The sequence below is a fragment of the Ornithodoros turicata genome, chromosome 4 (genome assembly GCF_037126465.1).
Source record: "Ornithodoros turicata isolate Travis chromosome 4, ASM3712646v1, whole genome shotgun sequence".
NCBI lineage: Eukaryota > Metazoa > Arthropoda > Arachnida > Ixodida > Argasidae > Ornithodoros > Ornithodoros turicata.
In genome coordinates, this window is record NC_088204.1 from 45,973,773 (window position 1) to 45,991,263 (window position 17,491).

General features: G+C 45.3%; 1 protein-coding gene, 1 long non-coding RNA gene and 1 other non-coding gene across 4 annotated transcripts in view; 1 reads left to right on the forward strand and 2 right to left on the reverse strand.

Annotated features, from left to right (window-relative positions):
- Positions 1-11,259: 11,259 nt before the first annotated feature.
- On the reverse strand, positions 11,260-12,585 carry LOC135393098 (uncharacterized). The gene is made up of 3 exons (XR_010422444.1): positions 11,873-12,585; positions 11,665-11,752; positions 11,260-11,588 (listed from the first exon to the last, which is right to left on the reverse strand). It is a non-coding gene; the product is annotated as an uncharacterized LOC135393098 (long non-coding RNA).
- Positions 12,586-12,752: 167 nt separating this feature from the next.
- Positions 12,753-12,824, reverse strand: Trnas-gga (transfer RNA serine (anticodon GGA)). Its single transcript has one exon. It is a non-coding gene; the product is annotated as a tRNA-Ser (tRNA).
- A 1,151-nt stretch (positions 12,825-13,975) lies between these two features.
- Positions 13,976-17,491, forward strand: part of LOC135391492 (NAD-dependent protein deacetylase sirtuin-7-like) — a 121,607-nt gene continuing 118,091 nt past the window's right edge. Inside the window, exons 1-2 of one of the 2 annotated variants that reach the window (XM_064621757.1) lie at positions 13,976-14,288; positions 16,686-16,823. In XM_064621757.1, coding sequence (XP_064477827.1) covers positions 14,241-14,288; positions 16,686-16,823 — 186 coding nt within the window. In that variant the 5' untranslated portion in view covers positions 13,976-14,240. Of the gene's footprint in view, positions 14,289-16,142; positions 16,543-16,685; positions 16,824-17,491 lie in introns of those variants that run through there. The other variant, XM_064621756.1, reaches the window with a different exon arrangement.

Here is a 17,491-nt window from a genome sequence, read left to right on the forward strand (position 1 = left end):
CCCATTTCCAGTGAAGGGTGTACAGGCACCAGGAACAGATCACGTATTGAAGCAGAAGACTCTTGACTTCTAGTGTACCTCATAGCAAAAGGCAATGTCAAGTAGTGCATTTCCATTTATGAAGTCTCAAACTCCGGTTGGGGTTTCCTAATTTACACTTCAACATGGGACCATATACTCAACAATCATGACATTATATCCTTAACCGTGTTCAATGTCAATAGGTTTCATTTGTAACTATGTTACACCCTTTTTAATATAACCTGCTGATGGCGGTGATGAGGTAACAGAAAAAGATGAGGATATGAGTCGCGACAGAGTCGGGGCCACCCCTGGACGCCTACAAGCGACGAAAATGCAAACAGATGCACATACGGTGAACGGATCAATTGCAAAATGTAGGACAAAGGTCTCAGAACGAGTGAGGGTAGTATGACACAAGTAATATGGCGTGGGGGGGGGGGGGGCACACCAAGCGGGCACTTCGCAAGTCATAGGGTGCATGTATATTACGCTTTTCAACTTGAATCTTTATAATCTATAATGACGGCATTAAGGCTGTCGGTTGTGGGCCACAAACGCAGGTGGCGAATTTCCCCATTTATCATCATCAGTGTATTCGTTGTTATTGTATAATGTCACGCTAGCAGCGCTCTTAGGCCGCTCAATCAGTGGATAAAATGAGTTTAACATGATGTTCTAGGAACCCTTTGTATAACATCAATTCCATTCAAGCATTTTCGGTTAATAATACAAGTGTGGCATTTTTTCTTCTCTCTCTCTCTCTCTCTCTCTCTCTATATATATATATATATATATATATATATCTGCAACAAAATAAGGAACAAGGAAGAAGGAGCAAGGAAATAAGGAATATATCTTTCGCGCTATATATATATACTATGACTCGGTCGTTCTACTGGTCAACAGTAAAACCGTGCGTGCAGAGAGAATACTACTGCGGTGCTACAATTTCGTTTTTTTTTATGGCCGATACCTGTTCCTTTATAGCTACATAGGGAGCAAAAGAATTACATAACAACTAAGATGTGCGGCGAGGTACACTGTATAGAAAGCGCCATAGTTTAGCTAAATGAGAATTTAGTTGAACAATTTACCATCGGCCTATGTTCCGTGACAAAGTGTTCCCAGCTTCCTGTACACCGATAAAAGAGATAGGGCGCAGACTAGCTGGTGCATGATGATGAAGGAACGAATAACCGAGAGACACGGGACACGAAGACAAGCACAAGAGTTCTCAGACACAGTAATGATTTAATAACACTAAACCTCCTAAATACCTAACAACTCCCGGAGGGGAGGGAGAGGGATAAAGGATGGTTGATAGGATGATAAAGGATGATAGGAGGTTTGGTGTTATTAAGTCATTACTGTGTCTGAGAACTCTTATGCTTGTCTTCGTGTCCCGTGTCTCTCGGTTATTCGTTCCTTCATCTTCCTGTACACAGCAACCCGATAATCGAGGCTGAAAAGAAAGAGTGAAGAGAAAGAAACCATCAAGGAGGCGAGCTCTTGGACGCAGTAGCCGCTCTTTATTTTGTTTTTCGACCCGTCTGTCATCATCCAACGAAGATAAGACATGCGGTCACGTGCTTCGCAACATTCCGATATATTTCGCTTGCAGGGATCGTGGGCTAGGCAGACGTGACGGTAGCAAATGTCGCGTGGTTTAGTTACAAAGAACTGCGGATGCTAGTAAACAGTCAGTGCGGCAAACCGACGTAGTGCTGGTCCAAATATATTCACTTTAAAAATAGTCAAGCACACATACACCGTCATACACAGCACATGTTGGACTAGTTCAACAAGAATCCGCTTGGTTCGCAGCGAGCGCATAGCGCCGGAGCTCAGGAGCTTGGCTTCAAAACAGGGGCATCGCGCATTCCATGTACTGAATATGGCGGTAAGCACACCAGTCTTTCTAGCCCACCATACCCGTGCTCAGGTCCCCCAAGGTCGCCATTTTCCCATGTATTTGTTCCTATCCCGATGCGGGCAATGCCGGAGAACGCCCTTAGATACCCCATTGTTACCAGACGTTGGCTTGCGTTGGATTGTAGCGCGCTAAAGATCCAGTTGAAGCACAATCCAAGCCAGGCCAAGTCACCGAAGGAGAAATGGACGACTGCGCCTGCGGCGCCTGGTACGACAGGTACGCTATGTGATGCACGCAGGCGTGCGCTCAACACGTTTAAAAACGGGACCAAAAAGTGAAACACGGCACAGAATGTTGTTATACGCGTTTTATTTGGACATATAAAGACTAGATTCATTCGCAGAAACAACAAAAACATTTTGCCGCTAAACTTAGCGCGCTGAAGTGATCCGGAACGGCAACAGTGGGGTATCTAGTGGCGGCCTTCTTCGTTGCACGCTTTTCCGAGGTGAGTTTGGAGGACCTGCTCGTGCTACTATGGTGGGCTAGAAGGACTGGTGTGCTTACCGCCATATTCAATACATGGAATGCGCGATGCCCCTGTTTTGAAGCCAAGCTCCTGAGCTCCGGCGCTATGCGCTCGCTGCGAACCAAGCGGGTTCTCGTTGAACTAGTACAACATGTGCCGTGTGTGACGGTGTATGGGTGCTTGACTATTTTTATAGTGAATATATTTAGACCAGCACTACGTTGATTTGCCGCGCTGACTGTTTACTAGCATCCGCAGTTCTTTTAACTAAACCACGTGACATTTGCTACCGTCACGTCTGCCTAGCCGACGATCCCTGCAAGCGAAATATATCGGAATGTTGCGAAGCACGTGACCGCATGTCTTATCTTCGTTGGATGATGACAGACGGGTCGAAAAACAAAATAAAGAGCGGCTACTGCGTCCGAGAGCTCGCCTCCTTGATGGTTTCTTTCTCTTCACTCTTTCTTTTCAGCCTCGATTATCGGGTTGCTGTGTACAGGAAGATGAAGGAACGAATAACCGAGAGACACGGGACACGAAGACAAGCACAAGAGTTCTCAGACACAGTAATGACTTAATAACACCAAACCTCCTATCATCCTTTATCATCCTATCAACCATCCTTTATCCCTCTCCCTCCCCTCCGGGAGTTGTTAGGTATTTAGGAGGTTTGGTGTTATTAAATCATTACTGTGTCTGGGAACTCTTGTGCTTGTCTTCGTGTCCCGTGTCTCTCGGTTATTCGTTCCTTCATCATCATGCACCAGCTAGTCTGCGCCCTATCTCTTTTATCGGTGTACAGGAAGCTGGGAACACTTTGTCACGGAACATAGGCCGATGGTAAATTGTTCAACTAAATTCTCATTTAGCTAAACTATGGCGCTTTCTATACAGTGTACCTCGCCGCACATCTTAGTTATGTAATTCTTTTGCTCCCTATGTAACTATAAAGGAACATGGTATCGGCCATAAAAAACGAAATTGTGGTACCGCAGTAGTATTCTCTCTGCACGCACGGTTTTACTGTTGACCAGTAGAACCACCGAGTCATATATATATAGCGCGAAAGATATATTCCTTATTACCTTGCTCCTTCTTCCTTGCTCCTTATTTTGTTGCAGATATATATATATATATATATATATATATATATATATATAGAGAGAGAGAGAGAGAGAGAAGAAAAAATGCCACACTTGTATTATTAACCGAAAATGCTTGAATGGAATTGATGTTATACAAAGGGTTCCTAGAATATCATGTTAAACTCATTTTATCCACTGATTGAGCGCTTCCCTAAGAGCGCTGTTAGCGTGACATTATACAATAACAACGAATACACTGATGATTACAAATGGGGAAATTCGCCACCTGGGGTTGTGGCCCACAACCGACAGCCTTAATGCCGTCATTATAACAACAACAACTTTATTTTTGACCTTGGAGAGTGGGGAGTTTCATCGCCACAGGCGATACTCTACCCTATTGCTGGTGGGAATGAGGGAATAAAATAACGAGCCCCTTCACAATAACGATCGAAGTCCGATGGTGTCCAGAAATGTCAGAAGACATTTGAGCGCACAGCGTTGCTGGGCTGGATTGGGCCAGGGACCAAGCAATTTCGATAGGGAGAAAAGGCGAGAGTCCAGCTGACGAAGAGACTCGGAGAGTGTGGTTCGGGAAGGTTGGTAGTGAGGGCAATGAAGAAGAATATGCTCCCGATCCTCAAGAGCACCTCACTGGCAGCAGGTGGGAGAGTCAACTTGTCTCAAGCGGTAAAGCCACTGAGCTGTAAAGGCCACGCGCATTCGGTGGATTAATGCAGCATCTTGACGAGAGGTGTTTCGTGGCATGCGGAAAGCGAGCGTTGGATCAACTCTGCTCAACATAGAGGGGGGAAGAATGTCGGTTGTCCGTTGGCGGGAAGCCAGGGGTGTCACTAGGCGTCGCAGAATTGAACGGCGGTCTCATCTCAGCAGAACAATACTGGTCCGTTTCCGATACGAGAGTGCTGCTTCTGCGGCGCTGTCGGCCTGCTCGTTCCCCACGACACCACAATGGGCTGGAACCCTCTGGAGAACTAGCCTGTGGCCTGCTGCGTAGATAGTGTGGTAAGCCATTAACACATCTGTGACTAGGGGTGCGGATGGGCCTCGTATGCCGGAATTTTAAATTGCTTGAAGTGCAGATTTGGAGTCTGTAAAGACTGCCCATTCCCGGGGTGTAAAATCAGCGATGTGTTGTAGAAAGAAAAGGATGGCATAGAGTTCGGCAGCTGTGGAGGAGGTTGGATGTGAAAGGCGTCTTCCGTGCACTACGCCTTCGGATGGTATGACGAATGCTGAGGCGGACTTGTTGTTTCGGGCTGCGCCATCGGTATATGCTGCCATAAATGTGGAAAACTTCTTGTCTACCAGAGCATGAAAATGGGCTCGGAGGACTTGAGGGGGGACCTGATCTCTTCTTTCCAGAAGGTTTGGGAGGCGTACAAAAGTGGGCGGTACCGGTATAGACCAGGGGGCTTCCGGCGGTATAGTGTCCTTAGTTATGAAGCCAGTGAGAGTCTGGCGTGTCCTCTGCGCTACTCGATAGAAGTCACTTTCAGGCCGGTATCGAATTTTCCTGAGGAGCGGGTGGCGGGGAATGTGAGCACGCAAACGGAGGTAGTGCCGAGCCGTTTCCCGTTCACGGAGAACCTCAATCGGGAGCTCACCAGCTTCAGCCAGTACTTGCCGTGTTTCAGCCATTCTTGGAACTCCGAGGCATTCAGACGGCGTCATTATAGATTATAAAGATACACGTTGAAAAGCATAATATACATGTGCCCTATGACTTGCGAAGTGCGCGCTTGGTGTGCCCCCCCCCCCCCCGCCATATTACTTCTGTCATACTACCCTCATTCGTTCTGAGACCTTTGTCCTACATTTTGCAGTTGATCCGTTCACCGTATGTGCATCTGTTTGCATTTTCGTCGCTTGTAGGCGTCCTGGGGTGGCCCTGACTCTGTCGCGACTCATATCCCCATCTTTTTCTGTTACCTCATCACCGCCATCATCAGGTTATATTAAAAAGGGTGTAACATAGTTACAAGTGAAACCTATTGACATTGAACACGGTTAAGGATATAATGTCATGATTGTTGAGTATATGGTCCCATGTTGAAGCGTAAATTAGGAAACCCTAACCGGAGTTTGAGACTTCATAAATGAAAATGCACTACTTTATATTGCCTTTTGCTATGAGGTACACTAGAAGTCAAGAGTCTTGTGCTTCAATACTTGATCTGTTCCTGGTGCCTAACACCCTTCACTGGAAATGGGACTGTCAAGTACTTGGTTGACATTCAGATCACAAGATGGTTCTTGAGATGCACCATATAAAATTTAAGCATGACAGACCTTAAATACAGATATTCCACGATATTCCTTGGGGAGATCCTTGTACAATTTTAACTGGATCTGTAGCATCTCGAGAAATGTTAATATGGCCTGAATTTTTTTCAAGGCCACTGTACACATGTCCACAACAAAGTTCGTGTCCAGGAAGCCTTACAGGGGGGGGGGGGGGGTAATATGTTTATTAAGAAAAAAAAGAAGGAAAGGTTAGCCAGGCAAAGAGTCGGCTTGCTATTCCAAAAAAAAATGGGAAAAGCGAAACAGAGAAGGAAGGAAAGATAAAGGAAAAAACGGGGAAAACGAAAAAGACAAGGTTTACACTCAAAGACCATGGCTGACACGCGAAGCTTAGCATCTTAAACGTCGCATAAACAAAATTAGACGGCGATGGAAACTAACCCTGGTTTGAGGTTTGACGAAGGCACTGAAGGACGAAATGAGGAAATTAAGTGAGACTAAAAAGAAATATTATAGCTACGTCTTTGTTGCGTACTCCCAGCAAATTTGGCATATGACTACTCAAAGTATCGAGCAAAAGAGGAAGAAAATGACGCACAGCAGAGAACAGATTATATAGAAGATGTGGCAAACTCCTAATAGATCTATCACCGTTGTCGCACAACTTAAACTCCCGAATTATTATTAGTGTGACATTACTTTAAAGCAGCATTACTTTAACTTGTATCTCTATTTCTTATTATGCCACTGTGGGAGGTAAATATGAAGCAGTCTTCTGCGGGTAGATTGGCAAAGGAAAAAAGTGGATATGCTAGTCCAAAAAGTCTCGGGACTGATTACTCCAGGACGCGATATTGTTGTCTTCTGGGCAAGACAATATTCCGAATGATTTTCTTAGAAGGTACGCCGAATAAGCTGCGCAATTTCTCAAAATTATTTTCCAGATATCGCTGGGCGAAGGGACTGTCCCGAACGAATGGAAATGCTCTCGTTTAAAACCGATACGTAAGGTAGGAGTCCCGACTTTGGTTTAGAATTTTCTCAGCTTTTGTGAATTGCTAAAGCACATCTTTTCCAAACAAGTAACATCATGGTCAAGTAACAGCTTTCCTTGCAGCATATCCGTGGCCCTGGCAGCATGGCCCTGTTTGATTTCATCCACGACTTCGCATTTGCTTTATGTAATAACCTACAAATTGAAATATTGGTTTTGCATCTCTCCAAGGCATTTGACCGTGTACGTACACTATAGAAAGCTGACACATAATACCAAGATCATGGATTGGCTTCGGGACTGATTCCCTGTCTGATCGAACCCCATACACCTGGGGTATACGACAGGAGTCAGTCTTGAGACTTTTGCTGTTTCTTGTCTATATGCACGATATGTTAAGTAACATTAATTGTAAAGCATGTTTATTCGCTGATGACTGCGTAACATATAGCGCGATATATTCCGAAAAACATAGGGATGTCTGAACGTGCGTCCTCAATATGCCGATCGTTCTCTCTCTCTCTCTTTCTTTTTTTCGCTTATGGCTCACCTTGCTCGCCTCATATTACGCACCTTTGCAAGGCAGTTTAGAACACATCAACGAGTGGTGTTACAAATTGCAATTCAATTTGAACACCGACAAAACTGTGTCTATGCTGTTATATGTAGAACAAAGGCTTTGCCAACATCATAGTATACTTGCAAGGGAGCTTAGTGCAAATATCTTGGGGTCGCCGTCCCGTCCGATTTTAGATGGAATTTTCACGTGCGCTTAATAGGCATCGCAGTCAAGAGAAAGCCTCTTCTATCTCAGAAGAACACTTGATTATGCTACTGCTTAGGTTAGACTACCGGTATATAGAACACTCGTGTTACCGATCGTCACGTTCGCGAAGGTAACTTGGGACCCCTTTGCTGCGTCTCTTTTGCGGGTTTCTTTCGAACTGTCGCCACTATACGAGTGTATTATGTGTATATATTATATAATTAATGTACGTTCCCTACTCCTTCCCAGGTCCCTTCTGGGACCAGTATTCTGAAATAAATGTATAAATCGTTATATTTTCGTGTCGTCCCCTTTGTCTTCCGGATTCCTTGCCTCTACTGACTGCGCATATGCAGACTCTAATCAGCAATTCTATCGCTTCCGTTGGTTAGCTGCAGTTAACGTATATCTCACGCTTATAGCCCACCACCGACTTAAACATTTCTATCACAATCCCCCGTCACCCGACCTCGCAACCTTTAAGGTAAAGGTCGCTCAAATGAAGGGAACGATGAGCATATCACGAATATCACCACCCAAAGGCAGAACCGGCTGCTCGAACACGTCTTTATCGTTATCAAAGTACACGTGTCCCAGACCCGAGGGCTGATAGTGACGCGCCGACGAATGTCAGCACTGATATCTGGGTGTGCCATTCGTTTGCTCCTGCAGGTGACACTCAAGGGGCATTTTGCATGCAGAGCAAAGAAAAGGCACGCTCATGGCTTAACGGCAGGTGTGTAATCACGTGACGAGTAGCACTGAAATGAGCCGCGAGAGGCGATTAGATCGCATAGCGCCGAGATACGCTTGGCGCCATCTCTCGGCAGGAACATCGGCGGGTACATATGACAACCGCCGAACGGCTCACCAGTCCTTCTAGCCCACCATAGTGCTACAGTCGAAACATGGAGGTAAGAAACCATGGAGGAAGGAAACACAGGAGCGGCCCTTCCAACTTTTTGCCATTGGGACGAGCGTGCCGGCCAGTGCCGGCATTCGCATTGCATTCTGGGATGCTCCTGTCTACCATGTGACCACTCACGTGACCCCAAGAGCATGCGCAGGCCAGCTGTCTAAGCAGACGACGGGAGTAGTGATTCTCTGGCAGTTGCATTGTGATGAACGCCGCGCGTCCAGTTTTATTTGTGTGTGTTCGGAGGTTTACTCTTGGTTTTTCCTTCTACTACGAGACCGGTCACGGTCTGTAGGACAAGCACGCAGTACTAGAAACATCATCAGTGGCAGCGACGTTTGTGTAACGACGTCGCTACCTTTTTTGTGTCGTTGCTGAAGTGGTAAAGCGTGCCAGTAATCAAACTTGCACAACAATGGAGGAAATCAAATGAATCTGCAACTGTAGCACAGCGCCAGCTTGCAAACGAACGATTCAAGATGACTATCACATACAGAGGTACGAAACAACCGATCAAGTACGTACTGACGAATGAAACGTTACTCCCATGACAAAGCCGCTTTCTGTTCTGGACCGAAAAGTGAATATAAACCTATCGAAACATTATGTTCAGCGAAAAGCTTGAACCTTCAAAAGTTCAAATGTCAAAGAACTCCGCTGAAATCGCTGTGGTTTTTCTGTAATCGAATTTTCCATAATCGCATGTCCAGGGACCTAGTAGGAAACCGAGCAGTCTGTCAACAATGGCATGACCCCGCGCCATCTGTCGAGGACGCATGTAATACGCGCACTTCCGGGCGCTAATCCGGCGAAAACGAAAATGGCAGTGGGCATTTGTGACCGCTTTCTACGTCGAGAATGTCGACCCTCTTGGACATAAGTGCGCTGGAATTCCGCATTCGAGAACTGTCACTCACACAGAACTGTTGTTCGTGCGATAGCGTGCTGGAAAGTGCGTTCTTCGCAGCAGAAGATTCCTCGTCCAGAGATTAATCGGAGTCACATTCGTCCTCAGGAGTAGCTCACCGTGCCGTGAACATGGACTGCTTTGTGAAATTTCCATGTATCAGAGAGAAGCACTTATGTAAGCCGAAACAAGCGCTGTTTTTTCGTCGTGCAGGTGTTCATGTGTGAAATGCAAACCGACGGATACTACGGTGGATACTACGCTTTTTGCTGCCGAGAGGTAGAGAATGCGTGTGAAAAGCAGACAGACGATTGCATCAGAACTAACGAATATTCCGAAATACTGTGCTTTGACACCGAAGTACTGCCAGTGTATTTTACATACATCCGAGAAACCGAAGAGCATGGCAACGTACACGGCAGCGCCATGTGGTCTTTACGCGCTACTTGAACGGCAAACTGGACGGAAAACCCTTATTTCTGCAGGAAATTCCGTTTTACCACCTGTTGGCGATTCACAAGGATATGGGGTGCTCCGTGAAAATACAATAGAAAATACTCCACTGGATCTCGATCTGCGTCATGCATGCTATTAGGGATGCTTTCCCATCAGTGCGCTGACCTCTAGAACTGTTGTCAGCACATTTTCATTTCTTGTTTGCTGCAAGTTTTTCTCATTGCTTTTTCTTTGCTGTCACAGCATATTATAATTACTAGTTTGTACCTGGAAGGTTAAGTAACCTGTGGGCATAGATGTATTTGTAGGTTATACTCATGTCTCACTTGTATATGTGAGGAGTAAGTAAGACAATTTTCATCAGTGTCATTCAGCTGAATTGTGTTCATAACCTTTTAGTATACTTCTTAGTGACCACGTTTCCAAATGTCAACTAATAATTGAACCAAGATTGGGATTTAACACTTAATTAACTCTTTTGCTAAACGGAGTACTTGTAACTGATTCATTATCACGTCGCCAACTAACATTTGTAAAGAAGGACTTGAGGGCTGACTTCAACTATTATTAACCCTTGCTCTGGGTTCAAAGTTAACAATGCACCATTGGTGTGCATAGTACTCCAAAATGGCTAAATAATTTATTGCATAAGTTCTCTGTTACTGTAATTGAGATGTACTTTTGTAAAGTACTTTTGACAGCCCTACAAATTGAAACTGGCTTCACTGTACACTACAAATGCATCGTAACATTTAATTGAAATATAATATAAGAGCAGAAGCAACGTTTTGTCCCAATTCAAACTATATCTTTCTTTTTTACTGTCCAGGGATTTAGGAAATAGAGTAGGACTTCCTGCCCTCTGATGTTTTGACGTACTTGAACGTACAGTTGTAAAACCTACAACAAAATAAACAAGAGAAGTATAAACAGTTTCGTCTTTCCCTTTTGAATTTAACAAGCTAGTTATATTTTACCATTTGTTCACTTTTGTATTCTCTGTTGGTGAAAAGATTACAGGAAAAATGATGCTGCAGATCAAACAATGACCTGTCATCTTGATGAAGATCAGAACATTTCTTCAGGCATGCTAAGTGAGACAAAAGAAATGTACAATGAAGGTTGTACAAAAACAGCAAATCTCCGTCGACTATAACTTTATATATGTGGATGTTACCACATCGTGTAGTTTCCACCCAAAAGTAGGACTATTCAAGGTTGTTTGGAAGGTTGTTGGGATGTTGATGTGCTATACCGTTAGAGCACATCAATATAGATGAGGGGCAAACACAGTAGACAGCGTAATGACTGCAAGCTCAAGTGAAGATTTATTCAACAGAATAAGAAACCGAAAGCATGAGCAGAGAAAGGCAGTGCCCATGCAGTGTATGGTGAACCATATTCATTTCTGAGAAGGTAGGATCGGGAGAGCAATTAAGAGAAATGACAGTTGCGTCCGAGATAGGGGAACTCTGCAAATTTTGGGACCAATATGATGTGGTAACCTTGCATGGCTCACTGCAGCTCTGACACACATTGAACAATTCCAGTAGTTACGGCTTCAAAGACAATGAACGTTTGCTGTTGCACTGGGTATTCAAGTGTAGAGGATGCATCTCTAGAAAATTAATTAGTGTTCCTTAGTCATAAAGTCATAACTCCATCTCAACAGGAACTATTCTCGTACCCTTCAAACAAGCTAGTAGTTCTCATCGGTTTCTTCTCCTCTTGTTGACGTCATACTAATGTTCTGCACCTGTCCAAAGACTAAAAAAAAGAAAAAATGTCACAAAGTCTGCAACACGTAACAAATCTAGTGCTTCCATCTGTGGACTTTGCATACCTGCTTTCGGTTATTTCTGTCATGTCAACTTGAGTGCCTGGATCACACATACGAAGCAGTCTTGCGCCACTTCAACACTGGAAGGCCCCTAAAGTTAAATTTGTTGATGTTGACAAAGTTGAGTACGGGACAAGTAGGATAACATAAGTTAAATGGAATACGTCGTCGCTATATTATAACTTTATACGTGTGTGACGCCTGTACATACCTAAGACGTTGTGTTGAACTCGTCACCTCGGTGAAGCAAAATCACTGGATACTGAGCATCAGTGTGCTTCGGACGTCTTCGCAATTCGCCTTCTACGGCATCTTCGTAGTCATCGGCAGCAAAATGAGCTCAGCACATACCACACGACTGCTACATCTAATAACCGAGTGCTTTGAACCACATTCGTTTTCGCGCACTCTCCTGTTGAATCTTGTGGTAGAAACGCCTGCCGCCGATGGTGAACGAACATGATTTTTGCATCCCCAAACACAAAAACCACACCACTCATATGTAGGTTTCTCGAATAATTGACACAACAACCACGAACATGTCATTCACTTCTCTTCGCGCGACCAACACGACCGCCCACGACGTAAACAATAAACGCGATAACACAGACGACTCTGCAGATGGCGCGGCGGATCGTAGCTCGTAGCTCGTAGCGGCGAAGTAGCTGAATGCTTTATTAACGTAAAAGCTATGGAAGTGAGCGTCATTTTTAAAATAGTGTTTAGCTGTAAGATAATGTGCGCCAGCTTCGTTCTCTACAAAATTAGCTCTCACGTGGTAAGGGTTGACCAATCCCTGGGAGCCCTGACCTGAAACCCAAGTTGCTCTTTTTCGCCGTTCGCTGGCAGCACCGTCCATGTTCCGGCAACCTTCAAAATATTTATACGTAAAAAATACGCCGAATTGAGAAGTAATGCTTTCTGTGTCTTATCAAACAACGATGTTGTGCACGACAGTGGGCAAAAATATGGGGGTTACTCTTTCACTTTTCGGTCCCTTTAAGAAAAAATGACGTTCGAAATGCATAAAAGCACGGAAAGCAGCGCGAGCAACAAAGCGTTGCCAATGGAAACAACTCAGGGAAAAGAGGTGCTGACGCCAGGAATCGAACCTGGGTCTCCTGATTTCCGGTCAGATATGCTAACCGCTACACCACACCAGCACGCCGTTTCCCTTGAGCCATTGAGTGCCTCAAGTACGGGGGGGACGGACAACCAACCACGCTATTCCCATTCTCTCTTACATCTTTCTCACTCTGCCAAGCCGAAACTTTAGAGAGGATCACGTGGTGGACATGAAGTAATGGCGGATTTGACAGGAGCGACCGCCAGAGGGGTCCCACGGAAACCTGTTCGAAACGGCCATGGAGGAAGGAAACACAAGGAGCGGCCCCTCCGACAGTTTTCTATCGGGGCGAGCGTAGCCGGCTTTGCGTTGCATTCTGGGATGCTCCTGTCTACCACATGACCGCTCACGTGACCCTCCAGACAGCATGGCGCCAGCAGAGCAGACGACGCGAGCTGCAGTTGTGTCTCAGTTCAGACGGCAGTATTACGATGTGCGTGTGCTTGCACTTTATTTCTGTGTGTTCGAATGTTTACTGTTCTATTAGAATACCAGTCACAGTGTGCAGAACGCAAAAGGAGTACGCGGGACCGGAAACATCACGTGTGGCAACGGTTACTTCCAACGTATGTACGTTCCTTGACTGCTAAATAATATCGTTCTCAAAATACCATTAATCAGATTTGCACAACAACAGAAGGTATGAAATCAATCTTCGGCACAGTCTGAGGCCCCAAATGAACAATTCAAGATGACTCGAACACACACGGGCGACTAAAACAACTTACCGTGTACTTACGAACAAAACGCGTTCCCGTGAAAGAGCTGCTTTCAGTTCAACGAGAGCCGCAGCCGGGACAGGAACACATTACCATACGTCGTTTCTACGATGGTGCTCACAGTTTCACAATAAAATACTTTCAAAAAGCAAAATCACACGGAGAGCAGCGCGAGAAACAAAGCCTTGCAAAACCGAAACTTTAGAGGGGATCACGTGGTGGACAGGAAGCAATGGCGATTTTGACTCGAGCGACCGCTAGAGGGTGGCTACGCTAGTCTGGCGTGAAGAGCCGCTCCTTGTGTTTCCTTCCTCCATGGAAACGGCCGCTCCTGTGTTTCCTTCCTCCATGTAAGAAACTAAGCAGAGGGCTATAAGATCGGAGGGCCGTGGGACCCCTCTAGCGGTCGCTCCTGGCAATACCACGCCCATCTAGCGCGATCCCCACATGTTTCGGCGTTATGGCGGTCTGCTCGGAGGATTGGAAGTTTAGCAAACCTCATCTTCAGCAAACGTCTTACCTTCAAAGAGTCCATTCGCACAATACTTTGAAGGTTATGGGTTGTTTCAACATTTGCCGCGTGATAAATCACAACAAAAGTTGAGCAAAACAGAAGAGAAGCCAGGCAATGTCACGATGACGTACGTACGTCTTCTAGCGATTTGTGATCCATTGCTTCCACACTGAGATGATCTATCTTGTGTTTCAACGGGTGTGATAACTTCTAAGATGTTATGAAAGCGGAAACAAGTTATTCGGCCGCAGCTCGTCTCTGTATTCAGGTAAGATACGCCGCGGACATGGAGGACGCCATGTTTTATGACGTCTTGCCGTGACGTTTATGGGTCACGTGTGTGGGCAACTAACCACAATGCCATGCGCGGGTCACAGCACGCTCGCTTGCATTGGGAGAGGCGCTTAGGGCATCTCCTTAGTTTCTTACCTCCATGGATTGGAAGAGCACAGCGGGGCAACTTTTTGCAGCAACTATGAGCAACTTTGGAGTTGCTGTCAGCCGGCAACCTCCAGCAACTCGAGTTGCTCCGAGTTGCTGCGAATCGCTCCCGGACCGAAAACTTGAGAAGTTGCTCGTGCATCGGCCAATCACAGAGGGAAGCATTGCCACGTGACTCCCGATGGCGTTGTGGATTTCGTTCGTGGGTTCATAGGTTCAAATCCTGGAGGTGCAGCTAAAAATAACTTTTTCTTTTTTTACGAACTTCACGGAAACATATCAGTTGCCACTTCTGGACGGCAATAATGATCTATTGGAGTAATAAAACTGACTGAAATTTGATAAACAGCAGCTAAAGAAAAGATTCCACCAGTTCGATTCGAACCCACATTGTCCGGTCGCCATAAGGTTGCTTGTGGGCGGAGCTACAGAGTTGCTGCGTGTGAACGCGGACTCGAAATTGCTCAAAAGACGTTGGTTTGAGTTGCTTCGAGTTGCTGGGAAAAGTTGCCCCGTGTGAACGCCGGCTTAGGGCATCTCCTTAGTTTCTTACCTCCATGAGTCGAAAAGAGTCTCCCATTTTGGTATGACCGCGGCGGCGTGAATCGGCGCAAGTCGGCGTGACGCTGGTATCGGTGGCGGCGTGATCATTACTCCCGCGCTTTTCGAAAATTAGATTTTCTGCGAAACACCCGAAATATCGGTGGGCCTCATAACGCTGTCTGTTTCAGTTTCTTTTCTTTGTAGGTGCCAAACTACTTAAAAGTGATAGAGTGCTTAGAAAGGACCGACTGGTATCATACCTACAGAAAGAAAAATCCGAGTCTGGGAGCGAGAAAGCACGAACAACAAGACATCTTGTTTGTCCGCGTCGTTCTTATGTTGCCGTGCGTTCTCACGATGGGAGGTACGCAACTTCAACGTGAATACCGTCGACACTGAACCTTGCGTTTGAAAAACTTTTGCGTCTGCTATCCAAATTACGGCTTTGCTACGCAAGCGTTACAGTTGGCTGCAGCTAATTAACATTTCACAACAAAGGGGTGTCTTAGTAATCATGTAAAAAATAGAGGGAACGCTGGGAAAAACCTGCAGGAAAATATTCATCTCTAGAAAACTTTCGCCATAGGGTTCGTTTTATCCATTTTAACCAATCTCTTGAATCGCGTCGACTGAACTCCGAAGTGTGTAAGGTGAATGTAACGTCTTTCTCATAGACAGAAAGCTCGCATCTAACATTTATCTCATTCTACTGGAAGATACATTCCCGACTTCACCTGATGCAATGGAATCGCTGAACAAAATCGCCGGGCAGAGAGGGAGACTCGCAGATTCGGGAAAATACGGACAAATTACCATTGTAGTTATCATTGTATTACCAACTTCAATGCCAATGTAATAGGAAATGTACTTCGTAATAAAGCGGGGTAAATCTGACATGAAAAATTTTGTGGAAAATATTCTAAAAAATAGTCGGTAAGACACTCATTCCCGTATTCTGCTGACGTTTTTCATCGTTGTCGTTTTGTGGGTCGACTGACTAATTCGTTGGAGCAAAAAATCACGAGATTTTCAGAAATCTCTGTAGATCTGTAAATTTTTCAAGAAGTAGGTAGATCTCACGATAAATCTGTCGGTGTGGCAACACTGAATTCGGCGCGCCCAACTGGCGGCGGCGCGCATCGGCGGCTGTAGCACACAGGTCTAGCTTGGTCTAGCTCGTCTAGCTCTAGAGGACGCTCTAGAGTGGCGGGCGTTTACTGCTCAGTTTACTAGGACTAGCTTTCTTTGCGGAAGCTTGCTGAATGACTGTACGAGGCCGGAGTGACGGGGGGTGATGGTAGATGGTAGTAGCAGTAGTCAAGAAAGAGTACGCCGTGGACAGGGATTCAGAAGTAGGGACGTGTAGCGGTTCCGTACATAAAACCACACCGTTGTAATGCAGGCATCGACTTCATCTTCGAAAAAGTAGTAGCCTTATTATGGCTGATAGCGAACCAGTTTCGAGGCGGGAGCTTCGCAAGACAGCGGACCTGAAGCGTATACTATTCAAAGAGCAAGAACAAGAGAAGATCCGACACGTACGTTGTGTAGACACGCTTAGTAAGGCAGGATAATGCAGGCACTATTCATTTTTGTGTGCGAGGCAATGCACCAGATTGAAAAATGATGTCCTAGTACCTTTGGTGAAGAAAGTGCGAAGTTACTAATTAATCTATTTCAGATTCGCAAATTGGTAAACAAGCCACCGTGGGACAGAACCAACGAGGAACAGGCTGTATTAGAAAATTCTCCAGAGCTTGTAAACATTCTCCTGGAGCGGTCCAGGAAACGGAAGTGCAATCAGCAGCGTCAGAAAGAGGTGAGTCGATAATTTGCATGTGAAACAGAGTCAGCCCATCATTGTGTACGTTACGCATTGTGTACATACGCTCCGCTAATCCTGAGTGCGATTCAACGTTTACGGTGCTCTAATCAGGTGTGCGTTAATGTTTTCAAATACAGTTGACGACACATGCACACACAATTTCCAGCAGTGAAACAACACAGGATCTTCTTTTCCTTTCTGATGTACAGGGCGCCCAGGTCACAGTTTCGCTTTTGTCATTACGCTGAAGTGAATGAAAACGGCTACTTAGGAGTTGAACTGTGTGTTGCATAATGTATTAGATGCTTAAATGTCACATGAAACTAGCTGCTGGTGTAATTTTCTTACCACAAGTCATGAATATTGGAAGAATGCTGACTCAGTTGACCATGCCAAACATCCCAGAAGTGACACTCAACCGTTATCAATTTTGTTATAAAAATTCATACAAAAGTTATTACTTGGAAAAAACCACTAAAACAAAGGTATTAGCTGTCATTACAAAATAGTTGTCCCTAAGCGGCTATTTAAAGTTATGGGTTCCTTGCGTCTGACCACCCCCGCAGTCTATGCATGGTGCTGCCAAAATTATCGAGGTACCAACTGGCATAGCCAGAGGGGTGCGGCAGTTCTGGGCAGTCAATCCTGCCAAAAATGGAACC